Here is a 21,906-nt window from a genome sequence, read left to right as displayed (position 1 = left end):
ACCGAATCTATTACCAACCATCAAGTACCCATTTACACAATCCTACACTGATCTCATTTTATTTTCCTTGCATTCCTATTAATTCGCCCAGATTTTACTACTCGCCTCTTAACTAGAGGTGATTCAGTAGCAATTAACCTGTTAACCCACATTTTTGGGAAAGTGGGAAACAGGCGTACCCGAGGGAATCCCGCACAGTCTCAGGAAGAATGCAAACACCACACAGAGGTCAGGAAGAATGCAAACACCACACAGAGGTCAGGAATGAATCCAAGCAGCTGGAGTTGTGAGGGAGCAGCTCTACTGGTGGCTCCATTGCACTGCCCAAACAGACCTTCTGACAGTTAATGCCTGGTAAACCTGGGGACATGGTGTAATTGTCTTTTGTAGTTGTGGAGACGGGGCTGGCGGACCTTTTACTCAACATGGCCTTGCCAGTCTGCAGCCAGTTTTGAGGAAACTAATGCAAGGAACTAGAAGTGGGAGAGTGGCAGAGAACAGGCAGGCCGAACAGAAATGGCCTATGGTTACCTTCGGCTTACAGCATGGATATTGTGCACCACTGGTCTGGCTTTTTTTCAAGTAAATGAAGACTGGTATCCTATGTTTATCTGCCTATCCTGCTGCTTTTGGGGATGAGTGGAATGCACTGCCAAGGTCCCACTATTCCTCTCCATTTCTCAGATCAGATTTTTGAATTCATTATGTTTGAATCACTGCAGCTAAAATGGATGGGGAAGCAGCTTGCACATTAGGATAATGTTGAAATTTATTTGAATTGCAAGTGAGCTGTAGGGCAGATGTTGTTCAGTTTAGTCTGAAATCCCAAAGATTGAAAGATAGCAGCTCAGTGTGTGAATTGACTTTCTTTAGTATGTAGATTTACTTGGGATTTTTTTATATGTTGTGTATGTATTTGCTAATTGTGAAGTTTTGCTTTAATATCATGTGTATGTATTAAATTTCCTATAGGTGCATGTACAGCTGTATTTAAAATATTCTCTGCATTGAGTTCCTGATGTGCATCTATCTAACTATATATTGAATGACTTTTGAACATGTCTGTATGTTAATTTCTCTCTGACTTGCCTGGGTGCTTTGTGTACGTGGCAGATGTGATACTTAATTTTGACCATCACTGCAGGAGCTGAGATGCCTGATGGCCAAACATGGTCCAAGTGCTTCGCAAGGTCCCTCAAGTTCCAGTAGCTCCCTGAGTGGTCACATCAGTGCCAGCCAAAGTCAGTGCAAGTACCAGTTTGAGAAAGGCATTATGATTTCGCAGAGTGGAAACTGTCGTGTCATGGCCTACTGTTCTTCAATGAGTTGTCTTGTTGTGTCCCAGCCTTCTCCTCAAACAACTCTCCTTCCTGGTAAGCTTCTGAGGGATTTTAACAAACTTATTAAAGTGTTGACAGCCATGTATGTTGCAGTTTGTAAAAAAAAAAAATAAATTCTCATTTTAGCTGTAATTGTCTTTTGAACACAGATCGTTTTAATTTTTAATCATTCATTTCCCATAATTTGTCAATCTTTTTGTTATGTTAGTTGCCTCTATGACTTTATCTCTTCCCTCTCTTCCCTGACATTATCTCCAATCTAACTCCTTTCTAGGTCTTCCTGTATGACTGCATCTAATGGTGTGCAAGGAAATGGCATACCAATAGATCAATACAAACTAATGGTTGTCAATAAATTTTTCACCCAGCTTGTAACGATCACGTTTGCAGCAGATCAGTGTCATTTATTCAGAGTGTTTCTCATCTGTCAACAACTTGACATTTCTTTTTCCCCTGCATAGTTTGACTCCCAGAATTTACCTGTTCTGGATCCCCGCTTTGTTTTGGGATTTAATGAGGTGTGCAGGGAATCTTGTTTGCTTGTAAATCTGTTGCATTGCAAATTGAAGTCCTGTGATTGAACACTTTTTTTTTCACCAAGTCTCACCTTTTCCTCCCTCTGGCTCACAGGGTGTGGCGTCAAGAAGATCAGTGGGGTGAATTTCCGCAGTACTCAGTACATTCCAATCCATTCCAAACAGATCAGAGGCTTGGCATTCAGTGATCGACTTGACAGTGTCCTCTTATCTGCATCACTAGATAACACTGTCAAATTAACTAGGTAAGTGGGTATTGAACTGTAGTGCCAATTACGATGGGGGTGAAGCATTGGCAAAATACCATTTGCATTGTTGGGCCGCTTGGACGAGTCACGTTTTGTCCTGGATGGTGCCTGTTGACTCTTGTTGGAACTTGAGGATTCTGTGCACTTTTTTTGTTTGCTCTGATAAGTCGTCTTCAGTTCTTCAAAAAAAAAAGTGCCCTGACTTTTTGGGATGGAGATGGAGTGGTGGGTGCTGATGAAATGGACTATCTGCATGCTTGTGATTTGGTTAAATTGGTTGTTCTTCAACAACAGCACCAAAATCTCTACTTCCATCTTCAAACATTTCCTCGTTTTCCACCTATACTCTCTATCACAAGTTTCATGGTTGGATTTGCAGATGACCATCACTGGATTTTTTTTTCTCTCAATTTCTTCAAACCCCCTCCCCCCCCAACAAGGTGTTGATGCTTTGTTTGTTTCCACTTCCGTGGAAAGCGGTTGCTTCTCAGTACCATACTTCTGTACACTTCTGAGTCTAGCCAATCGGTTAGTGGCTTTTTCACTTTCGGCACATCTAACCAAGCCTGAACCTACTTGTGGATATCTATTGGAAGGTGCAGGTGATTAGCATAATCCCTGGTTGATGCTTTTACCTCCAGCTCGGTGTTGCATTTCAGTTTTACTGCTTTATCCCAGAGGTTATGTTCAAATCTCACCAGGCCATGTTTGAAAATAAATGCAATAAATCTGGTAATTATGTGGCTGTTGCTGAATGATTTGGAAATGCTGCCAGATTTTTTTATGACTCATTCATAACTGCCCATCAGTTCAGAGACACAGGAGACTTCAGATCCTGGAAGCTGGAGCAGCATGAAATAAACTGGAGGAACTTGGTGGGTCAGGCAGCATCTATGGAGGGAAATGGACAGTTTTACATTTTGGGTCAAGACCCTTCATCTGGACTTGAAAGATAGCCAGATTATATTTAAAATAAAAAAGGTGGAGGGAAGGCGTGGAGCAAGTGCTGGCAGGCAGTGGGCGAGGGGAGAGTGAGAATAGTGCCAGAAGCTGGAAGGTGATAGTTTGAAATGACAAAAAGCTGAAGATGGAGTCTGATAGGAGGGGAAGTTGGACCAGGGAATTAAGGGAAGAAGATGGTAATGGTAGAGGAGAGTAGTGGGGGAGGGACAACCAGTGAGCAGAGTGTGTACGTGACGGGCAAATGGAGGAGAAAAATACAGGGTAATGGGGGCTAAAACTGGGTAAATTCAGGAGAGAGTAAAAAAGAAGTGGGGAAACAGTTTACTGGAAGTTCAAAGTTCATGCCATTGCTTGTAGACTACCCAGGTGGAATATGAAGTGCTGTTCCTCTAGTTTTTGCTTCTCCTCAATGTGGCAGAAGAGGAGGCCAAGGACACATGTCAGTGTGGGAATGGGGAGGGGAATTAAAATGGCTGGCAACTGGGAGATCCAGTCGGCCACGGTGGACAGAGCGCAGGCTCCCAGCAAAGCAGTTGCCCAGTTCGTGTCCAGTCTCACTGATGTAGAGGAAGCAACATTGGGAGTGCTGGATGCGATAAATCAGGCCGGAGGATATGCATGTTAATAACTGCCTCGCCTGGAAAGGCTATTTAGGGCTTTGGATGGTGTTGAGGGAGGAAGTGTAGGGACGGGTGTTACACCAATATGGTCACAGGAAAGTGCCTGGGGAGGGGAGGGATGAGGGGACCAGCATGTCACAGAGAGTGATCCCTGTGGAAAGCTGAAAAGGGTGGGAAGGGGAGATGTGGCTGGTGGTGAGATCAGTTAAGAGACCCTGCTTTTCTGTTCTGTAACCTACAAATAAAAACACAGCACTGAAAATATTCAGCAGGCCAGGCAGCATTCTATGGAGAAAGAAACAGACCTACTGTTCAGTTCAACTTTATTGATTTTGACTGATACAGATTATTTTTCTTTTGTATAACATCTTTCTAATATACCAAAAATGCCTGGACTTTATGGAATGTTAACAAACAAATTACCAACGAACCCTGTGAACAATCAGGACAGACGATGAAGAGCTTGTTTAAATCGGTCATAAAGGAGAAAAAGTTTGAAGAAGCAGCTTTGGAGGGACTTCCAGAGCTTGGGATTTGGCAGCTGAAAGGTCAATTGATAGAGCAATTAATTTCGGGTCTGTGGTCCTCTACATCCATCTTGCAGGGCTCTGGGACTGAAAGAGATTCAAACTGAGGAGGACTGGGACCGCAGAGGGAGTTGAAAACAAGAATGAGCATTTTAATGTAGAAGTGATGCCTAGCAGGGAGCTCCTGTAGATTAGCTCGCATAGGGATAATGGGTGAATGGTTCATTGTGAGTAAGAACATGAGCAGCAGAGTTTGGCCTCAAACTTATGGCAGCATTGAATGAGAGAAACCCAGTCAGGATGAGGTTTTCAACAGGATGAGGTCTTCCAAAGTGGATGAGCTTGCATGGGGAGGTGTGCTGAGTTGGAGAACTAGAAATGGAATGTCTTTGAGATGGCATGGGTATCAGGTTAGAAACCAAACTTTGTGTCTGACACCTTGTTGCAAAATATCCTGGTCTATTTTCCAATGATTGCAGAGCAAGGTTTGGAGTCAGTAAAAATAATGGTGCTAGTCTTTCCATATTTAGTTACATGGAATTTCTGTTCTTGTCCTGGATGCAGGCAAGCATTGTGATAAGATGCAGACAGTGGAGGGTTTAAGAATAGGGTTGGTTTAATTTCAACTCGTCGTTTTATATAAAGTGGGATCTGGATCCAAGGCATATTTTTGGTCTAAAAGTTTCAGTTGATTGGCTAGATCAATCCTCTCTGTGTTAGCAATGTTAGCAATCTCCTTTTAACATACCCAATTGAGAATCAACTCTTAAAAGATAAAAGTCAATTTTATATCCATGGAGGTAAATTGTTGGCTAACCAATTAAAAACCTCTATAGCTAGATGGCAAATTAAAGAAGTTCATAAAGCCAATGGAGAAAGGACAACGGATCATTTAGAAATAAATGATACTTTTAGAGAATTTTATTCTAAACTTTATAGTTCTGATTCTCCTAAAGAAGATTCTGCAATGAATAACTTCTTTGACCAATTAAATATTCCCTACACTCTCTGCTGATAACAGAAAACAATTGGATAAATCTATTACTTATGAGGAAATCACCGAGGTCATACAGTTAATGCACTCTGGAAAGACTGTGTCCTGATGGATTTCCAGGAGAATTCTATAAGGCCTTTCTCCTCACTGCTTATACCTTATTTAAGTTCGCTTGGTTTTGGATTTTTTTAAATTGGGAAGGTTACCACAATCCTTTAATGAGCTTCCATCTCACTTATTCTTAAGAATAAAAACCCAACGGAATGTTCTTCATTCAGACAAATTACTGAATATTGATGTTAAAACTTTATCTAAAGTTTTGGGCTGTAGTTGGAAAATAATTTTACCATTAATTATATCCGATGATCAAACTGGGTTTATCAAAAAACTGTTATTCCCATTTTTAATATTTGTCATTTATTGAATATTATTTATTCTCCTTCTAAGGAAACATTGGAATGTCTGATTCTCTAGATGCCGAGAAGGCCTTTGACTGGGTCGAATGGAGTTATCTATTTGAACCTTAGAGAAATTTTAACTTCGGGCTTGATTTTATTCAATGGATTAAATTACTTTATTTATCTCCTTCTGCCCATGTTTCTTACTAACTTTCACTTTCTGAACCTTTAAACTTCAATGCAGAACCAGGCAGGGATGCCCTTTGAGCCCTTTGCTGTTTGACCTGGTCTTAGAACCTTGTAGCTATTGCTTTTGAGAATCTACAGAATTGCAGGTATCTTTAGGAGAGGTACTACCCACAAAGTTTCGTTCTATGCTGATGATTTATTGCTCTTCATCTCTAATGTTGAGATTTCGTTACCTTCTATGCTTTCTTTACTTTCCCGTTTAGCCAATTTTCAGGATGTAAACTGAATTACACAAGCGAACTTTTTCCTTTGGAGTATCTGGTGCCATTCGATATTAACCTTTTTAAAATTGTAAGAAATCATTTTACCTATTTGGGTGTAACAATTACTAAAAATTATAAACATTTATTAAAGAGAACTTTTCTTGCTTTACTGAATTATGTGAAAAGGGTCTTACCAAATTGGTCACCCCTCTCTATATCGCTGATTGGCTGCATTAATTCTATTAAAAGGAATATTTTACTTAAATTTATGTATCTTTTTCAGGCTTTACCTGTTTTTATTCCTAAGTCGTTTTTTTTTGATTCTCTTGACTCAATTATATCTTCTTACATATGGAAAAATAACATCCTAGATTAAATAAAGTTCATTTTCAGAAAGCTAAAATAATGGAGGCTTTGCCTTACCCAACATTAGGTTTTATTACTGGGCAGTCAATATACGAAATCTTACTTTTTGGTTACATTATATTAATCATGAGGCCTGTCCAGTATGGGTTTCTTTTGAAGCTAATTCCGTTTCAAAAAAAAATTTCTATTATTTCTTTGTTTGGCTCTTCACTTCCTGTATCAATAAATAAATTAACTGATAATTTGGTAGTTAAATGTGCTTTGAGGATTTGGTTGCAATTTAGAAAATAATATGGTTTATTGTGATTTTCTTTGTCTAGTCCCATTTTTACTAATTGTTTTTTTTTAAACCTTCTATGACTGACATAGTTTTTAAAGAATGGGATAGATTGGGTATTACTTGTTTTCAGGATCTGTTTGTTAGAGGAAATTTTGCAACATTTGAACAATTGTTAATTAAATATAATTTGCCAAAAATTCACTTTTTCGATATTTGCAAATTAGAGATTTTCTCCGATCTCAAGTACATACTTCCTGATAAGAACTTACTAAATGTAATTTTTAATTTTGAAGCCTCCGTATGATGCTTCAATATCTAATATTTATGGTAGGTTGTCAGGAACGAAAAAGGTTCCTTTAGACAAAATTAGAAATGCTTGGGAACATGATCTGCAGATTTCAATTTCTGAAGAAACTTAGAATCAAATTTTTAAACTGGTTAATACTACTTCATTATGTGCATGTGACTCCCTTCTTCAATTTAAAATGGTCCATAGAGCTCACCTGTCTAAAAGACAAGTTATCGCGTTTCTATTCTGATATATCTCCTTATTGTGATAAATGCAATAATGAAGAGGCTACTTTTAATTCATATGTTTTGGTCATGTCCGAGTCTGAAAAATACTGGATAGAGGTATTTTCAAACTTTTTCTGTACTTTTCAAAATAAATTTTAAGCCAAATCCTTTAACTGCAGTATTTGGGATTAGAACAACATAGAAAAACCTACAGCACAAGTCAGGCCCTTCGGCCCACAAAGCTGTGCCGAACATGTCCCTGCCCTAGAAATTACTAGGCTTACCCATAGCCTCTATTTTTATAGGACATAGAAAATTCATAGAAATTTCATAGATCATAGATTGTTGGAGAACAAGATATAATTCTGGAGAGTTCCGACTTCTACATATTGGCCTTCATCTCTCTTATAGCCAGGAGGGCTGTATTGCTTAAATGGAAGGAAACTATTCTCCCCACTCATCTCAATGGTTACTGGATGTTATGTCATATCTAAAACTTAGAGAAGATCCGCTGCTCTATTTCTGGACCTATTCTGAACTTTCAAGTATTATGGGGACCTTTTTGAACTACTTTCAAAACCACTGATTTGGTGCTTAAAGTACAGATAGTGGCCAATACTATCATGTCTCTAGGTTTTTTTTAATCAAACACCTTCGGTTTGGTAGTGGGTTAGATTTTTTATAATAAATTATTCCAATTTATTAATACTAATTACCATTTTTGTTTATTAATATGAAACATTGATTTCAAGTGTGATTCAATACAATCTATTTTTGTAACATTTTGTTTTTTCCTTTGTTTCATGTACTTTGTATTTTTTTATCTGGAATTAATAAAAATATTGAAAAAGAAGAATAGGGTTGGTGAGGTAAAACCAGGTGTTGTCAGCATATGTACCATAACATGCTGACAGGAAATGGGCGGAGGATACTGTGTTACTCAGACTGAGTGGATTGTCTGTTATTTCCGTTCAAGTCTTCATCCCTCCCGAATTGGTTAAGGCTGGTACTTGAGGGAAGTAGCTAGGATGTGAGAGAGTAACACATTTAAATGGGGACCAGGCATTAAAGGTGAAGGTAAAAGTTTCAGCAGATCTTCAGCTGCAGAAATAAGAAGAACACAAGGCTGATACTCACATGGTTGAAATTTTCAGCGTTAAATGTGGGTGAAGTGGCAGAGATGTGCACTCCTTTGGAAAAACATGTCATTGGGAGGGAGAAGGTGAATATGGATACAGAGGAATGAAAAGGATTAAAGATGCTACAGTTTGTGATTGAGGTAATAGTTTGAAGGCCAAGTAAGATGGCAAAGTCCAGCAGGTGACCAAGAATACGAGTTGTAGAATTAATGTGATGGGTAAGATTGGGGAGGAAAAGGCAATGAGCTCGAGATGCATGAGAATGAGGCAAATTGAATTTTAAGCTGAAATCTCAGAAGGTGAGTCACATAATTCAGAGGCTGAAGAAGGAAAGAAGTGAAGATATGTGAGAAAACACTTGTACTTGGATAGATGATTGAGAACGGTCACTTTTGAACAAATGGAGTGGGGGGGGGGAAGGTGTGGTATGTGATAGACAAAACTGTAATTTGCCGATGAAAGTTTCAGCAGCACACTGACAGTCTGGTTGGGTAAGGGCAGCTAATTGGGAAGAAGTTGAGGGATGCTGTTGTCGTTTACAGTCTAGACTTGTGTCAAAGCCATGATACTTGTAATTGTCTGAGGTAAAGTGGAACTGTTGCTTAGATACCTAATGTCCTCAGAATTATCTTGCAAAATGTTGTAATATATAATAAGATGTTAGAAGGCAGCCCACAATCAGATTAATCGCACATAGTATTGTCAACATCTGACAACCCAGGAAACATTAGCAGCTGAGAGTAGCTCAGGGAATTTGCAGTGCTCTAATTTGTTCCAGTTCAAGATTGCCCAGTGCTCAAAGCCAAATCCTTCCTGAATAGCATTGGTTATATTCGCTGAGGGGAGCGATTGTGAATTGCAGCTAAATTGATTTTTGTTTTCTTTCTTGGTGAAATGCTAGGCCCTAAGTTTGTGGCTCAATGTTCGCCATTCTATTCTTTCCCATCTTCTGCTTGACTTTAACCTACCTTAAGTTACCCTTTTTTTTTGAATTTCTGTTTCTCTAGTTTGATTGCAAATACTGTGGTGCAGACCTACAACACTGGTCGTCCTGTATGGAGTTGCTGTTGGTGCTTGGATGACACAAACTACATATATGCTGGACTGATAAATGGTTCTATCCTGATCTATGACATGAGGGACACCACCACACATGTTCAGGAGCTCCCCCCACAGGGTTCCAGGTAGCTTTTTTTCAATATTAGCTTTTCCTTTTGCTGTTGTATTAGTCACCATCTTTTGTCCCTCCTGACACCAAGTGCTTGGCCAGGTCCCCAGGAACAGCAGCGTGTGGTCTGGTTCTCATGGGAGCTTTCAGCATGGCGCTTGTGAGAAGTCTTCCCCAGCATCCCTCACCACCTTGTCCTACCTCTGGCACCAATTTTCTCAACTAATCAAGTATGCCTAGTTCTTATAATCTGTCTCAAACCTAGATTAAAAGATAAAGTGACAGATGATAGATCAGGGGACCAGGAGGAGGAAGAGATTAGGGTACCCATTACTTTATCAGGTAAATATTGAGTGACCCACATTGTATCCAAGCAAAACTGTCCTTTGAACATCTGTTGGATCTTCCTCAGTTATTTTTAGAGTTGTATAATCCATGTATGGTTGCTGCCTGTGTTTTTGATTTACCCGTACTGTTCCTTCCCTCATGCAACAACCTCTTTCCCAACTTTAATACAGGATGGAAACAGGTCCTTCAGCCCAACTTGCCCATGCTGACCAAGATGTCCATCTGAGCTAGTCCCATTTGCCTGCATTTGGCCTATATCCCTCTAAACCTTTCCTATCCATTTATCTGTTCAAGTCTTTTAAATGTTCTTTTTGTACTTGCCTCAACCACTTCCTCTAACAGCTTTTTCCGTATATGCGCCACCCTCTGTGTGAAGAATTTGCCCCTTGGGTCCCTTTTTAAATCTTTCCCCCCTCACCTTAATCCTTTGCCCCCAAGTTTTTGATTCCCTTTCCCTGACAAAAGACTGTGCATTCACCGTATCTATGCCCCTCATGATTTTATACACTTTTGTAAGATCACCTCTGTCTCCTACACTGCAAAGAATAAAGTCCTACCCTACCCAACCTCTTCCTATAACTCCATGTGTCTTACTGTTCAGGTGTCCTGTGACCTCGCTGTCCTATCTCCCTCGAATGGCATCTGCAGCATTTCCATGTGGTGGTCTAGTGGCTGGCACTTTGGAAGGGGGTTGCTTTTGGGAACAGAAATCCACAAACACTTACAAGGCACATCTGCTACCTCTGGAGGCTGGGAGTTGCACAGATATACAGATCGAACCCGTGATGCGACACTGCCTTGTTACCTACAGGCCAGGTATGTGGAAGAACTTGAGGGGAATATGGTGCTAATGCATGTCCAATAGAGCGGGATGGGCATTGAAGAGTAATTGAAAATCAGAAAGCTGCAGATGCATTTCACTGTGTATTTTGATGTACATGTGACTAATAAATAAATATCTTATCTTATGCTGGAAACCTGAAATAAAAACCGCAGTTCAGGCAGCATCTGTAGAGAGAGTAGTTAACATTGCAGTTCAATAATCTTTTGTCAGTAAGTATTCCAGTATTTTCTGTTTTAATCTGGGCACTGAACAGTCTGGCTTTGCTGGTGAATCAGTAACAGATTCAAGTGGTTACAAAACTGACTCTGGCTTATTGATTAAAGGCAAAAGTTCATAAACTCTATTGATTATCCCCTTGTATGTAACTGAACTATCCAAAGCAGAAAGCCCCAATTTATTTCCTGAAATGTTCTGCATTAGTGAATTCTATTCTGAGTTGGAGTAGGCTGTCATGTGTGGCTTCAGTGAGGAACTATAAAGGATCAGCCAGGATCGCGTTGGTCTGATCACTGGGTAAATACTTTGCTGTTCTCGTGTAGCTGTTGGCATTATGGAATGATATCTTGGCAAATTCTCATTTGTGAGATGGAAATTTTTTTACTGTTCAAATTCACAAACTTTCACTAGTTCTGAAGGCAGTAATAATAGAAGTTTTTTTTTAAAGGTAAAACTCACAGTTCTTTACGGTGTGTCATGATGGAGTTATCAAGCAGTGCCTCTCCAGAGTCGCTCGAGAACCTCATCTGCACCTGTTACCCGGTGCAAACGTTCAATGCAGGCCCCACATGTAAACTTTTGACAAAAAATGCCATTTTCGCAAGTCCTGAGAAAAATGGTAGTGTCCTGGTGTGTGCAGGAGATGAGGCAACCAACAGTGCAATGGTGAGTGATGCCTTTATGACTGTTTTTGAACATCTGCTTGATTTGTGTGTTGCCTTTGTTTAATGCTTGTCCTTAATCCAAGATGGTTAGGATAATGGGGATAAATTTATTATGTCCTCTGTGCTCTGATTTAAAAACCTGAAAATTATACTGTGCAGCAACTGTGAAAGGGGTCCAGGAAAGTGGGAGTTTAAGTGGAAGGGAATATATTGCAATGGTAGGGTACTGTTAACACTTGTTTTACTTGAAATATCCCAGAGGAATATACTACGATTTTTAGGAAACCAGTTAGTTCTTTAACCAAGTCATGGGATACTTTAGAGTAGACCTTAAGTTACATACTACATAGTTTTGTGGTGCTCGCCGCTGTCAGCTTGCATTAACATGCCTCTTCTACTTAATGTCAGCAGCCAGGTTTTCACTGGTGTTATCCCATTGCAGTGAAAATTCAGGCAGTTCAGGGTTCACAAATTCATAAGAAATAGAGCAGTAGTAGCCCATTCAACTGTCAATGTCTGCTGTGCCTTTCTGCAAGATCATAGCTGACCTTTTACCTTGGCTCCACATCAATGTACTAACACTGTAATTATTTGATTTCCTTAATATTTAAAAAAAATTCTATACATCTATCTTGAATATACTCAACCACTGCACCTCCACAATCTTCTTGGATAGTGAATTCCAAAGGTTCATCCTCTGAATGAAGAAATTTCTTATTACTAATGTCAATGGTCAATCGTTTATTTTGAGACTGTAAACTCTGCATCTACCCTGTCAATCCCTACAAGAATTTCATATTTCAGTGAGATTTATTTCTCATTCTTCTAAATTTGAGATTACAGATTGAGTAATCTGTAATCTCAATCTTTAATCTCCCCTTGTATGGCAAACCTGTCATTTTAGGAATCAATGTGATGAATCTTTGCGACACTGTCATAAGTATATCCTTCCTTTTGGTAGGGAAACCACAGCTGCACATAATACCTGATGCTGTCTTCTCAGGGTCTTAAATAAATGGAACAAGACGTCTCTACTCTTGTACTCAAATCATTTTGCAAATAGAGTTTGTACGCTGCTTGTCTTCCTGGTTGCTTTCTGTATTTGTATGTTGCTTTTCAGAAGCCTGAGTCACTGAGAGGTCAAATACATCATATCAACTGGTTGCCCTTGTATACAAAGATACCCTATGTCACTCTGAACACCAATTTTAAATCTTTCACCATTTTAAAAACAAATTAGCCTGCTTTTTTTTCTTGTACCAAAATCAATGACTTCACATTTGTCTACGTGATATTCCATCTGTCATCCACTCCCCCATTAACAGCCCATTTATCCTCTCTGCGTCCTCCCAACACCACACACTAACCCTTAGTTTTTTTCATCTGCTCTTGATCCCCTCACCAAATCATTGATGTGAACAGCTGGAGGCCAGCATCAATCCCCGCAATATTCCACTGATCTGAGTCCAATCCTAAATTGATTATTCCTGCTGTTTTCTGAACAATAACCAATCCTTAATCCACACCAGTCTCTTACTCTAAATACAGTGTCACATTATCAAAGCCTTTAAAGTCCAAATACACAATATCAACTGGTTTGCACATCTGTTCTGCCATTTACAACCTCAAACTTTGAACAGATTTGTAAAACATGGTATCATAAATCCTTGTTACCTCTGTTCAATCATATTAATATTATCATTTCCTTAATAGTTCTAATATTTTCCTTCCTAAGATCAAATTACTCTACAATTCACTTTTCTCTTTCCTTCCTTCCTTCCATGAATAATATGGTTATATTTGCTACCTTAAAATCTGTGAGGACTGTTCTAGAATTTAATGGAATTTCACAACAACCAGTGCATACAGTCTCCACCACCACCTCTTTCAAAACCTTGTGGGATCAGGTCATCAGCTCCTGAGGATTTAGTGGCTTTCAGTCCAAGTAATATGTCCAAAGTAAGTTTTTTGACGAATGCTAATTTCTTTGATTTTATTTACTCTGGACCTATGGTTCTCCACTTTACCAGGTGGTTTTCTTGATCACTCTACAAACGCGTATCTGTAATGGTTATTAGGTGTACCCATTCATTTGATCAGTACTATTACCTACTCGGTATGAATGCTGCTGCACTCAGATAAAGAGCTTTCAATTTTGTCCTTGTGCTGTTTTTCCTGCTCTGACTATAATTGGAGGTGTACTCGTTGTTTCTATGCACTATTCCTTCGTGCAGATTCATCTGGTTGTTGTTGCCTATTTTGCTCCCCTGCACAAGAGCTGCAAATGTACTGCATGGTACTGCTGATGCTGGATGAGGTCAGCATGTCTTGTCTATTTCTAGAGGCTTTCTAACTATGTGACCCCATTTTAGTGATTTGTGTGTGTGCTGAGCTCACCCACATGATGGCAGCAGGCATCATCATCATTGAAATTTCTGATGTGCCAGTGAAAGATGTGGCTATTAATTGATAGCACAGTTGGAGTGTGTCTGGTTTCTTCCTCATCCTTTAGTTGTATCTGAAGTTTCAGACTTGGTTTAAACTGGGTTGAAATATAAACCTAGTGAAAACTGTTACATTTCATTCAACTTGATTGTGAGCTGTAAATACCTGCTTCATGCTAGCATGCTTCCATTCTCTGTTTTCTGCATCATGCAGTTTAGCAAAGGAGTTTGGCCGGTTTGCACTTTCTACTTTGATTGTCAGGTAAGGATGATGTATGAAAGGCAACCTATAGCCATAAAGCCAAGGCAAATGTAGGAGGTGGGTGCTAGTGATTCATACTGTAAATATGGGGGAAGGTGGGAGAAGAATTTAGCATTGATGAGTGAAGAGAAGGCTGTTGAGAATGTGGCAGAAGGGATTGTTTGAAGATGGTATGACTAAGAAGTTAAATAAAATGTTGGATGTGTTCAGGTCTGTCAACATATGAAAAGGAATTTCACACCTTCCTTTACCAAACAGTTATGGATCTTCAGTGCAGTTCCTGCATTTTTTAAATATTTTAGTTCCCGATACTTGCATGCATTCCATCATTGTTTTTCATCTTCAACTCTGTTTGACAAACTCGGCAATACAAGGTTTGTTATGTTGGTGGATGGTGCAACCAAAGAACAGGCATGCTTGTTGTTTGATATCTAGAATACTACATTCTGTCTCTTTTCAAGAGAAATAAAACAGGAATAGGCCACGTAACCCCTCAGGTCTGTTCCACCGATAGTATGATTATTGCTGATCCTGTTCTCATCCATTTTCTTCACCTGACTACTACGTTCTTATTCCTTTGTCCAAAAAGCATGAGTGGAAACTCTGATTTATTCTGAACCCTGATGGTTTGGCATCTGGCTTACCCAGATCCTGTGCTCCTTCTAACCCATCAGAGCCCTGGTTCTCGCACTCCATCTACTGCACTGAGTCCCGTTCTCACACTCCCTCTAATGCACAGGAATCCCTCTTTGCTTAAAACTTGTCAGGTTCACTGAAAATTTATTATAGTCATTGAGAGAACTATTGTACTGTGTAATGTCTTAAAGTGATTTAAATAGTGTTGGAGTATTAATTGGAATAACATCCAATAGTCTGGTGTTGCCAGACTGGCAGATATTCCAATGTCCTGAGAATGCTGGACTAACAGTTTTTACTGTACTCGGCCATCTGGAGCTGTCTGGGGTAAAGAATTCCAAATATTCACAACCATTCGGTCCTCAGTCCAATTTAAGTGTCTGACCCTGCATCCTGAGACTTCGTCCCCTAGTTTTGTATTCTGCATGCAGAGAATACAGCCTCTCAGCAGGTACCCCGCCTAAATCTCAGATTATAATCATCTCAATGAGATCATCTCCCCTTCTAAACTCCAGTTAATCTTATCTTTTTCTGTTTCCCAATGATAACTCTCTCTCTTTCCAAAAAAATTGTCCAGTTAATTGCACTGTACCAATTCCAAGGCAAGTAGGAAAAGAGTCAAAAACTGCACATAGTAATGCCAGTTTTGGTTTTAGTGAAGCCTTGTATAGTATTTGCAGCAAGATTTTCTAACTTTTGAACTCTCATCCCCTTGCAATGATGGGCAACATGTCAACCGTTATGATAACTTTATGTATATGCATGTTTTCTCATGTGAAACCAGCACACCAAGATTTCTCTGTATATACTTGTTAAATTTAGAGAAACCAATAATTATTATTTTCCTATTCTTCCTGCCAAAAATGGATACCTCACATTTTCTCACACATTCCATATGCTGCCACTTCATCAACACTCATAACCTATCTGTTCCCTTTGCATACACTTTGCATCATCCTTGTAGCTCAATTTCCCACCTGGTTTGTTGCACTAGCAACCTTGGGTATGTTGCACTTTCTTTTGATTTGTCGCCAACATAATTTGTGAATAACTGGGATCCCAAAAAATTCTGGTGTCAACCCACTGGTAATAATATGCTGTCCTGAAAAAAAGACCTGTTTACTCCTATTTTGTCATTTAACCAACACTGTGAGCCCCTCTGAGATCCTCTGATTTATCTTACCTGCACTGTGAGTTGTTTTCTCAAAATAAATTGGATTTGGCAAATATGATTTGCCTATCATTAATTGTTGAGGCTGCCTAATCATGTAATTATTTTCCATGTGTCCTGTTGCCATGTCTTTAATTGTCAGCTACTTGCTAGAATTCATTGATGTCAGTCTGAAGGGTTTACAGTTCCTAATTTCCCTTTTTGTCTTTTTGAATAGCATATATTACACTTGCTTCCTTCTGAGTCTGTTGGAACTATTCCAGAATCTAAAGAATTTTGAAAGATCATCACTAATGCATCCATTATCTTCATGGGTAACTCTAAAAATCCTTGGACATAGGCTATCGAATTCAAGGGATTCATTAACTTTTAACCCCTTAATTTCTCCAGTAGTGCATCACTTACTTTGCCCTTTGGTTCTGTGTTCTATATTTATGCAATGAATCTATATTTTAAAAAAAAACCTGCTCCAATTTGAGTACGACAGGCCAACCTTCAGTTCCTTATTGTCATTGATCCTCTATTTATTGTTCTTCTATATTTAATATGCTCTGTAACAACAAATATTTAATGGCACACCCCTTTTCTTTTATTACTCCAATATTTGCCATGTTTATTCACTGTTTAATCTTCCATTTTCATCTCTAGTTTTGTGACTCAGTAACCCTTTTCATTCTCTTGCTACAACAGTTGTGGAATGCAGGGACTGGCTCCCTCATCCAGAAGCTTCAAGCTGACCAACCCATACTGGATATCTGTCCGTTCGAGGTGAATCAAGGTAGTTTCCTGGGAACTCTGACTGAAAAAATGGTGAAGATCTACAAGTGGGCCTGATGGAATCCATATTTGTAACTTTGCTGACACTGACTTGGCAAGGATGGAAATCAAAGGCCCAAATCTGGTGCTGGGTATGAATCATGGCATGTTACAAAAACTTTCCTCGCATGTAGGACATGATGTGTGACAGATCTACCCACTCCAGCTAATCAAACATTCCTATTGCTGTAAGTGATGCCCTTAGTTTAATTGCTTCCCATTGATGACAAATGCTACTATTGAGAATTGTGACATTTCCAACAAGATTCTCTGAGTAAGAATAAAGGCTTTTTAGTACGATCTTAACCCCTCCATTATTTTACCTCTTTTGGCATTTACAATGTACTTTGCCTTTAATGCATAAGTGGTATGAGTTGCCAGGAGTTCCCAAGAGGCTTGCAGCAACTCCTCCAACCCACTTTATACCTCTTCACTTTTTATCTGCTTTCCAATGAGGAGGACCTCTAATCTTCCCTTAGCTGACTTGCAGTAGGCCAATAGGAAAGGAACTCAAAGTGCAAGTGGGGAGGGGGACACCTGTTAATAGCCTGTGGGCTGGGCTGGCCTGCAGCATTGCCATTTAAACCCAGCGTTTTCAAAATCCCTTCTGTCTAAACAGGTGGAAACGGTCCCCACCATCAGGATTATTGAGATCACATACAATTTGGTGTGATGCCTGCATCTCTTGATTTGAGGAGGAAGAAAATTTTGGATCTGTTGATTTGAATGGGTGCTAGAGATTGTCATAGACCATCGCATCTTGTGCCTTGTTGCACAGGACCAGAACGTCAATTTTGATAACATGCTGATCAAGGGGAAGCGACAATGATTGAGTGAGTGTTTCTGACAGTCTTGTGGTCTAATATGATGCAGAAAGTTTGCTATTGGGGTCCACAGTGAGGGCTGTGGAAGCCATGTGCCCACTTGAATGGGAATGTGCTCATGTGCAATTAAAACTTTCAGTGTGTATATAAGTGTCGTTTTATTATAGATTACATTGAAATAAAAAAAAATTAACTGCATGTGAAATTTTGTTGCCTCATTCCCCGGCCCCCACAATTGCTGATTAAGTGATAACTGGATAGTTGCCACGTTGCATCAGAGCTTGCATTGCAAACAACATCCATGATATGCTGGAGTCATCAACCAGGCTTTCTTTTAAACAATTATTTCTTTTTCTGCTTGGTGTCAGCTGTACCTTTTGCATTCCAGAATTAATTTTTTTTTAAAGTGATCTCTGGCAGCAATAGCTCTAATATTTTTTGGCATTAGAAACTTGTTTGCCTTTTTCCTTTGTGAATTTTGTTCATTAAAGTAAGAGCTCATGTGCATTGCATTTGATTTTTTTTTCTGATCAATCAGGGGTACCAAATTGAAGTTCATGTATAAATAATACTTGTACAAAGTACAGAAAAAGTTGGAAAATAAGCAATAAATGAAGAGAATATTTTGGGGTTATGAACAGTTCTAATGATCAGTTGGGAATCTCCATAAGTGGAACCATCTGGCTATCCTAGCAAAACTCCGTAATGTTAAAGGCCTCCATTGGGTCTCCCTTCAGCCACTTTTATAGTGGAATGTCCGACAGAGCTGCTCCATCTTTCCTTATTATTATAATCTCTTGGATTTTGTGTCATGTTTTTTAATCTTTTCTGTATCTTCCCCCCCCCCCCCCCCCATGCCTGTTTACTGTTTTTATGAAATGGAGATTGGAATTGTTTACTGTGTTTGTAATGCTTACCAATAAAGATGGAGCAAAGTTAGCAAAGAACAATAAGCAGCATCCCCCGGCACTGGGAGAAATAGAGTCAGGACAGAATAGAGTTTTAGTTATAAATTTGCATTTAACTTGGAACCCATGTGTCAAGGAAGGGAGTGACAAGTGGTTGGAATATTTGGCAGAAGGATGTGGGCTGTGGAGATTCCAATTCCTGGAAGATTGGGAGCAGTTTTTGGAATTTTTTTTATTGTGTGCATTTCTGGCAAGGCCACCATTTCCTTCCATCCTCTAAATAAAGTGACTGTTTCAGAGGGCAGGAAGAGGCAACCATATTGCTTTGGGTTTAAAGTCATTCAGGCCAAGTCAGATAAGGCCAGCAGTTTTCATTCTCTAGACATCAGTGAATTAGAAGGATTTTTATGATTTTCTAGTTGTTTCATGGTTACCCTTGACAAATTCCAGCTCTTTATTCCAGATCATTTTGTATGAATTAAATTCTCCAGCTTCTGTGTTCGGAATTTAAACTTGTTTCTGGACCATAAATCTGGCTCACTGGATTACTAATCCAGTAATGTAACCACTGTGCCACGTTGTGAGAAGCAAGGTGAGTGCTGGGGAAGTTAATCATTGACAGAATGAGTATAGATGAAGAGACCTGGTGAGAGTGGGAAGGATTGGGTGAACGTGGAAATTATTTTCTTCCACTGCCAGTGGATTAGGAATGTTATGGCAAGCCCTACTTGAAACTGAACCAGTGGGGATGTTGGAAAGTCTGAAGTAGAGGGGGTGGTGGGAGATGAAAAATGATGAGTTCAGTTCTAATTCTGAGCCAAAGCAAATTCTAACTCTCAGAACTTTGGTCAGCCAGCTGGAACAAACAGCAGCAACTTGTTCAGTGTGGAACTGGAGGATTTTAATGAAAAATTCGTAGGGCATTGTCATCCACTGGGACTTCAAACATCTTCCAAATCTAAAGTCAGTTCATGCAAGTGGTCAGCATTTCCTGAAAACAGCATGCTGAAGAATTAGAGTACTGTAATATAGATCAATGACACAATGAACACATTAACCGTCTCATTTGAAACTGGTCAGTAGTACGCCTGGCTGGCAAGCTTTCATTTACAATGTCTTGAACCAGACCCCAACCCTAAAGCTTTTGTAATTTGAATGATCTGAATGAAATCTGCATACTCTGAGAAGGAGATACAGCTAGGAATCAAATCACTTCATACAATAGTAGATGAGCTCAACACTAATCTATATGCACTCTTCCTTCCCCTCAAAGTAGCAGCTAGAGAGGTTGATTACTAGTTATGTTCAGCAACTAGTCGTGTGAAAAGAAAATCAACAAACTGTGTGATTTTTTAAAAAATTATTATATTTAATCTGATAACTAAGCAGAATATCTTAATTGAGAAGGCCAACTCATTCAGCGTATTTGCTGAGGAGAAGCTAAACATGAACTCTTTGAAATGCACAATTTCCAATCAGCTGAGCAATGTTTGGAATTTCAAATATCAACTAAAAGATACTACTGCAGAATTGTGCCATTATGTATATGTCTAAAAGAATAACACTTATTTTTATACAACTTCAATCTCCTTTGTATCAATTCCTCGTTGTTATTCACAACTGAAATTCCAGTCCCATTTCTTCCCCTGCTGCAATTGTCCCTATCCCTGTACCTATAGCCCTATAATTGTCCCTATCACTGTACCTATACCCCTATAAGCAATCCTTGCACCTGTACTTTCTCTGTGGCATGCCCAGTATTCACTCCACCCTACTCCAACTGCAGCCCATTTGAGCCTGTCCTGTGTCTCTCCATCCAAGCCTTGTTTCTGCCTCCTATGTGGGGGTTTACCTGCTTTTGCCTCTTATCTGCAACAAACTAAATCTCCACAAAGGTGAATTTGACATTCAAAGAAAATTAAAAGATAGGAGTTTGCATTGGAAGTTATCTCAATGGTTCACTGGGGAGGATTCTGTTTGGATTGCTCTTTCCAAGTATGCACTGGGCAATAAAAGCAAGGTCTTTCTACTTTGAACACAAAAATAGGTAAATTGCAGTATTGTCCAAACTTTGGTGAAGCAAAGAAATTTTTGGCAGGCAATTGCGCTCTTTAAAGCTAGTAAGTGGCTGCAAAAAAAAAAGATAAATTAAGGGTATGTTTTAATAGGTTACTGGGAAGTTATGATTCAGAATCTTGATGCCCATCTAGAGAATTTTACACCACCGAAGATACTGTGCCCAAGCAATTGTCTTTTAGTTTTTGAGAAGATACAACAGAGATTTGCTCGAAAGGTTAAATTATCGGGTTAGGTTCCATAAACCTGTCTCTTGAGTACAGAAGACTGATAAGTGATGGGATCAGAGTGTTTAATCCATCATACTTGATAGAATAGAATGGATTAAAAATGAATTCTCTCTAATAGAAAATCGAGAATAAGGAGAACATGATTATAATTGAAGTTAGGCCACTTGGGAGGCAAATCGAAAAGTACTTTCTGCACAAATAAGTTTGAACTCTTCTCTAGCAGACTTGTTGCTGGGACAAATGGAGTCTACCATGTAGATTTTTGTTGGGTAAGGTGTTAAGAGATGACTAATTAAGTCACTTAATGGCTGTAGGATGCAGATAGCCATAATGGAGTGGAGGAGCTGGCTCAAATGGCTGAATAGATGACTTGCTATTCCTGTGGATGCTGATCACAAATGCTGTTTTGTGGGCCAGTTAATTTAGAGGTGCTATATTAAATAAATGCAAAATAGGAAATTAAGGTTGTCAATGTAAGCCTGTTCAATAGCCACCTATAATGAACAAAGACATATGAGATAAGGGCTGAGCTCCAAAATGTTAGCTTTTCTTGTATTGTGCTGATGATATTGACAGAATGTTCTGTTCTAATTCAATCACTGACAAAACCATTACAAAAAAAAACCAGTGGGTTTGATGTTCGATCCCCCTCTATGCTGGGGCCCACTGATCTTGAGGATTGTTGCTATAATATCAGGTAAGTGTCCTTGCAGGTTTTTGGTTTATGGCAGAAAAGACAAAATTGGACAATGTTTGATTGCCATCCAGTGATCTCCACTGAAGACCAGGTTGGATGTAGCTGTGAAGTTTGGTCCAAATTCCTTCCCCACTGCCCCCCCCCCCACCCCCAGTCAACAATTAGCTTTACTGCTGAATATCATTTGAAGGGTTTTGAATTAAGTAATTACTGTGCTGATGA

The 21,906-nt window shown here is 39.3% G+C and overlaps 1 protein-coding gene across 3 annotated transcripts in view; it reads left to right on the top strand.

Annotated features, from left to right (window-relative positions):
* rfwd3 (ring finger and WD repeat domain 3) overlaps positions 1-18,284 on the top strand; it is a 33,988-nt gene extending 15,704 nt beyond the window's left edge. The window contains exons 8-14 of one of the 3 annotated variants that reach the window (XR_007957345.1): positions 1,145-1,373; positions 1,971-2,121; positions 9,387-9,563; positions 10,497-10,711; positions 11,404-11,621; positions 16,824-17,137; positions 17,569-18,171. Coding sequence is in view for 2 of the 3 variants with exons in the window: in XM_052028215.1 (XP_051884175.1) it covers positions 1,145-1,373; positions 1,971-2,121; positions 9,387-9,563; positions 10,497-10,711; positions 11,404-11,621; positions 16,824-16,967 (1,134 nt within the window). In the remaining variant the exon portion in view is untranslated. Of the gene's footprint in view, positions 1-1,144; positions 1,374-1,970; positions 2,122-9,386; positions 9,564-10,496; positions 10,712-11,403; positions 11,622-16,823 lie in introns of all 3 variants that reach the window. The other 2 variants (XM_052028215.1, XM_052028216.1) reach the window with 2 other exon arrangements.
* The last annotated feature ends 3,622 nt before the right edge of the window (positions 18,285-21,906 follow it).

The sequence above is a fragment of the Pristis pectinata genome, chromosome 13, assembly GCF_009764475.1.
Source record: "Pristis pectinata isolate sPriPec2 chromosome 13, sPriPec2.1.pri, whole genome shotgun sequence".
Lineage (NCBI taxonomy): Eukaryota > Metazoa > Chordata > Chondrichthyes > Rhinopristiformes > Pristidae > Pristis > Pristis pectinata.
Note: the sequence above shows the minus strand (reverse complement) of the source record. Positions and strands in the feature narration are given on the sequence as shown.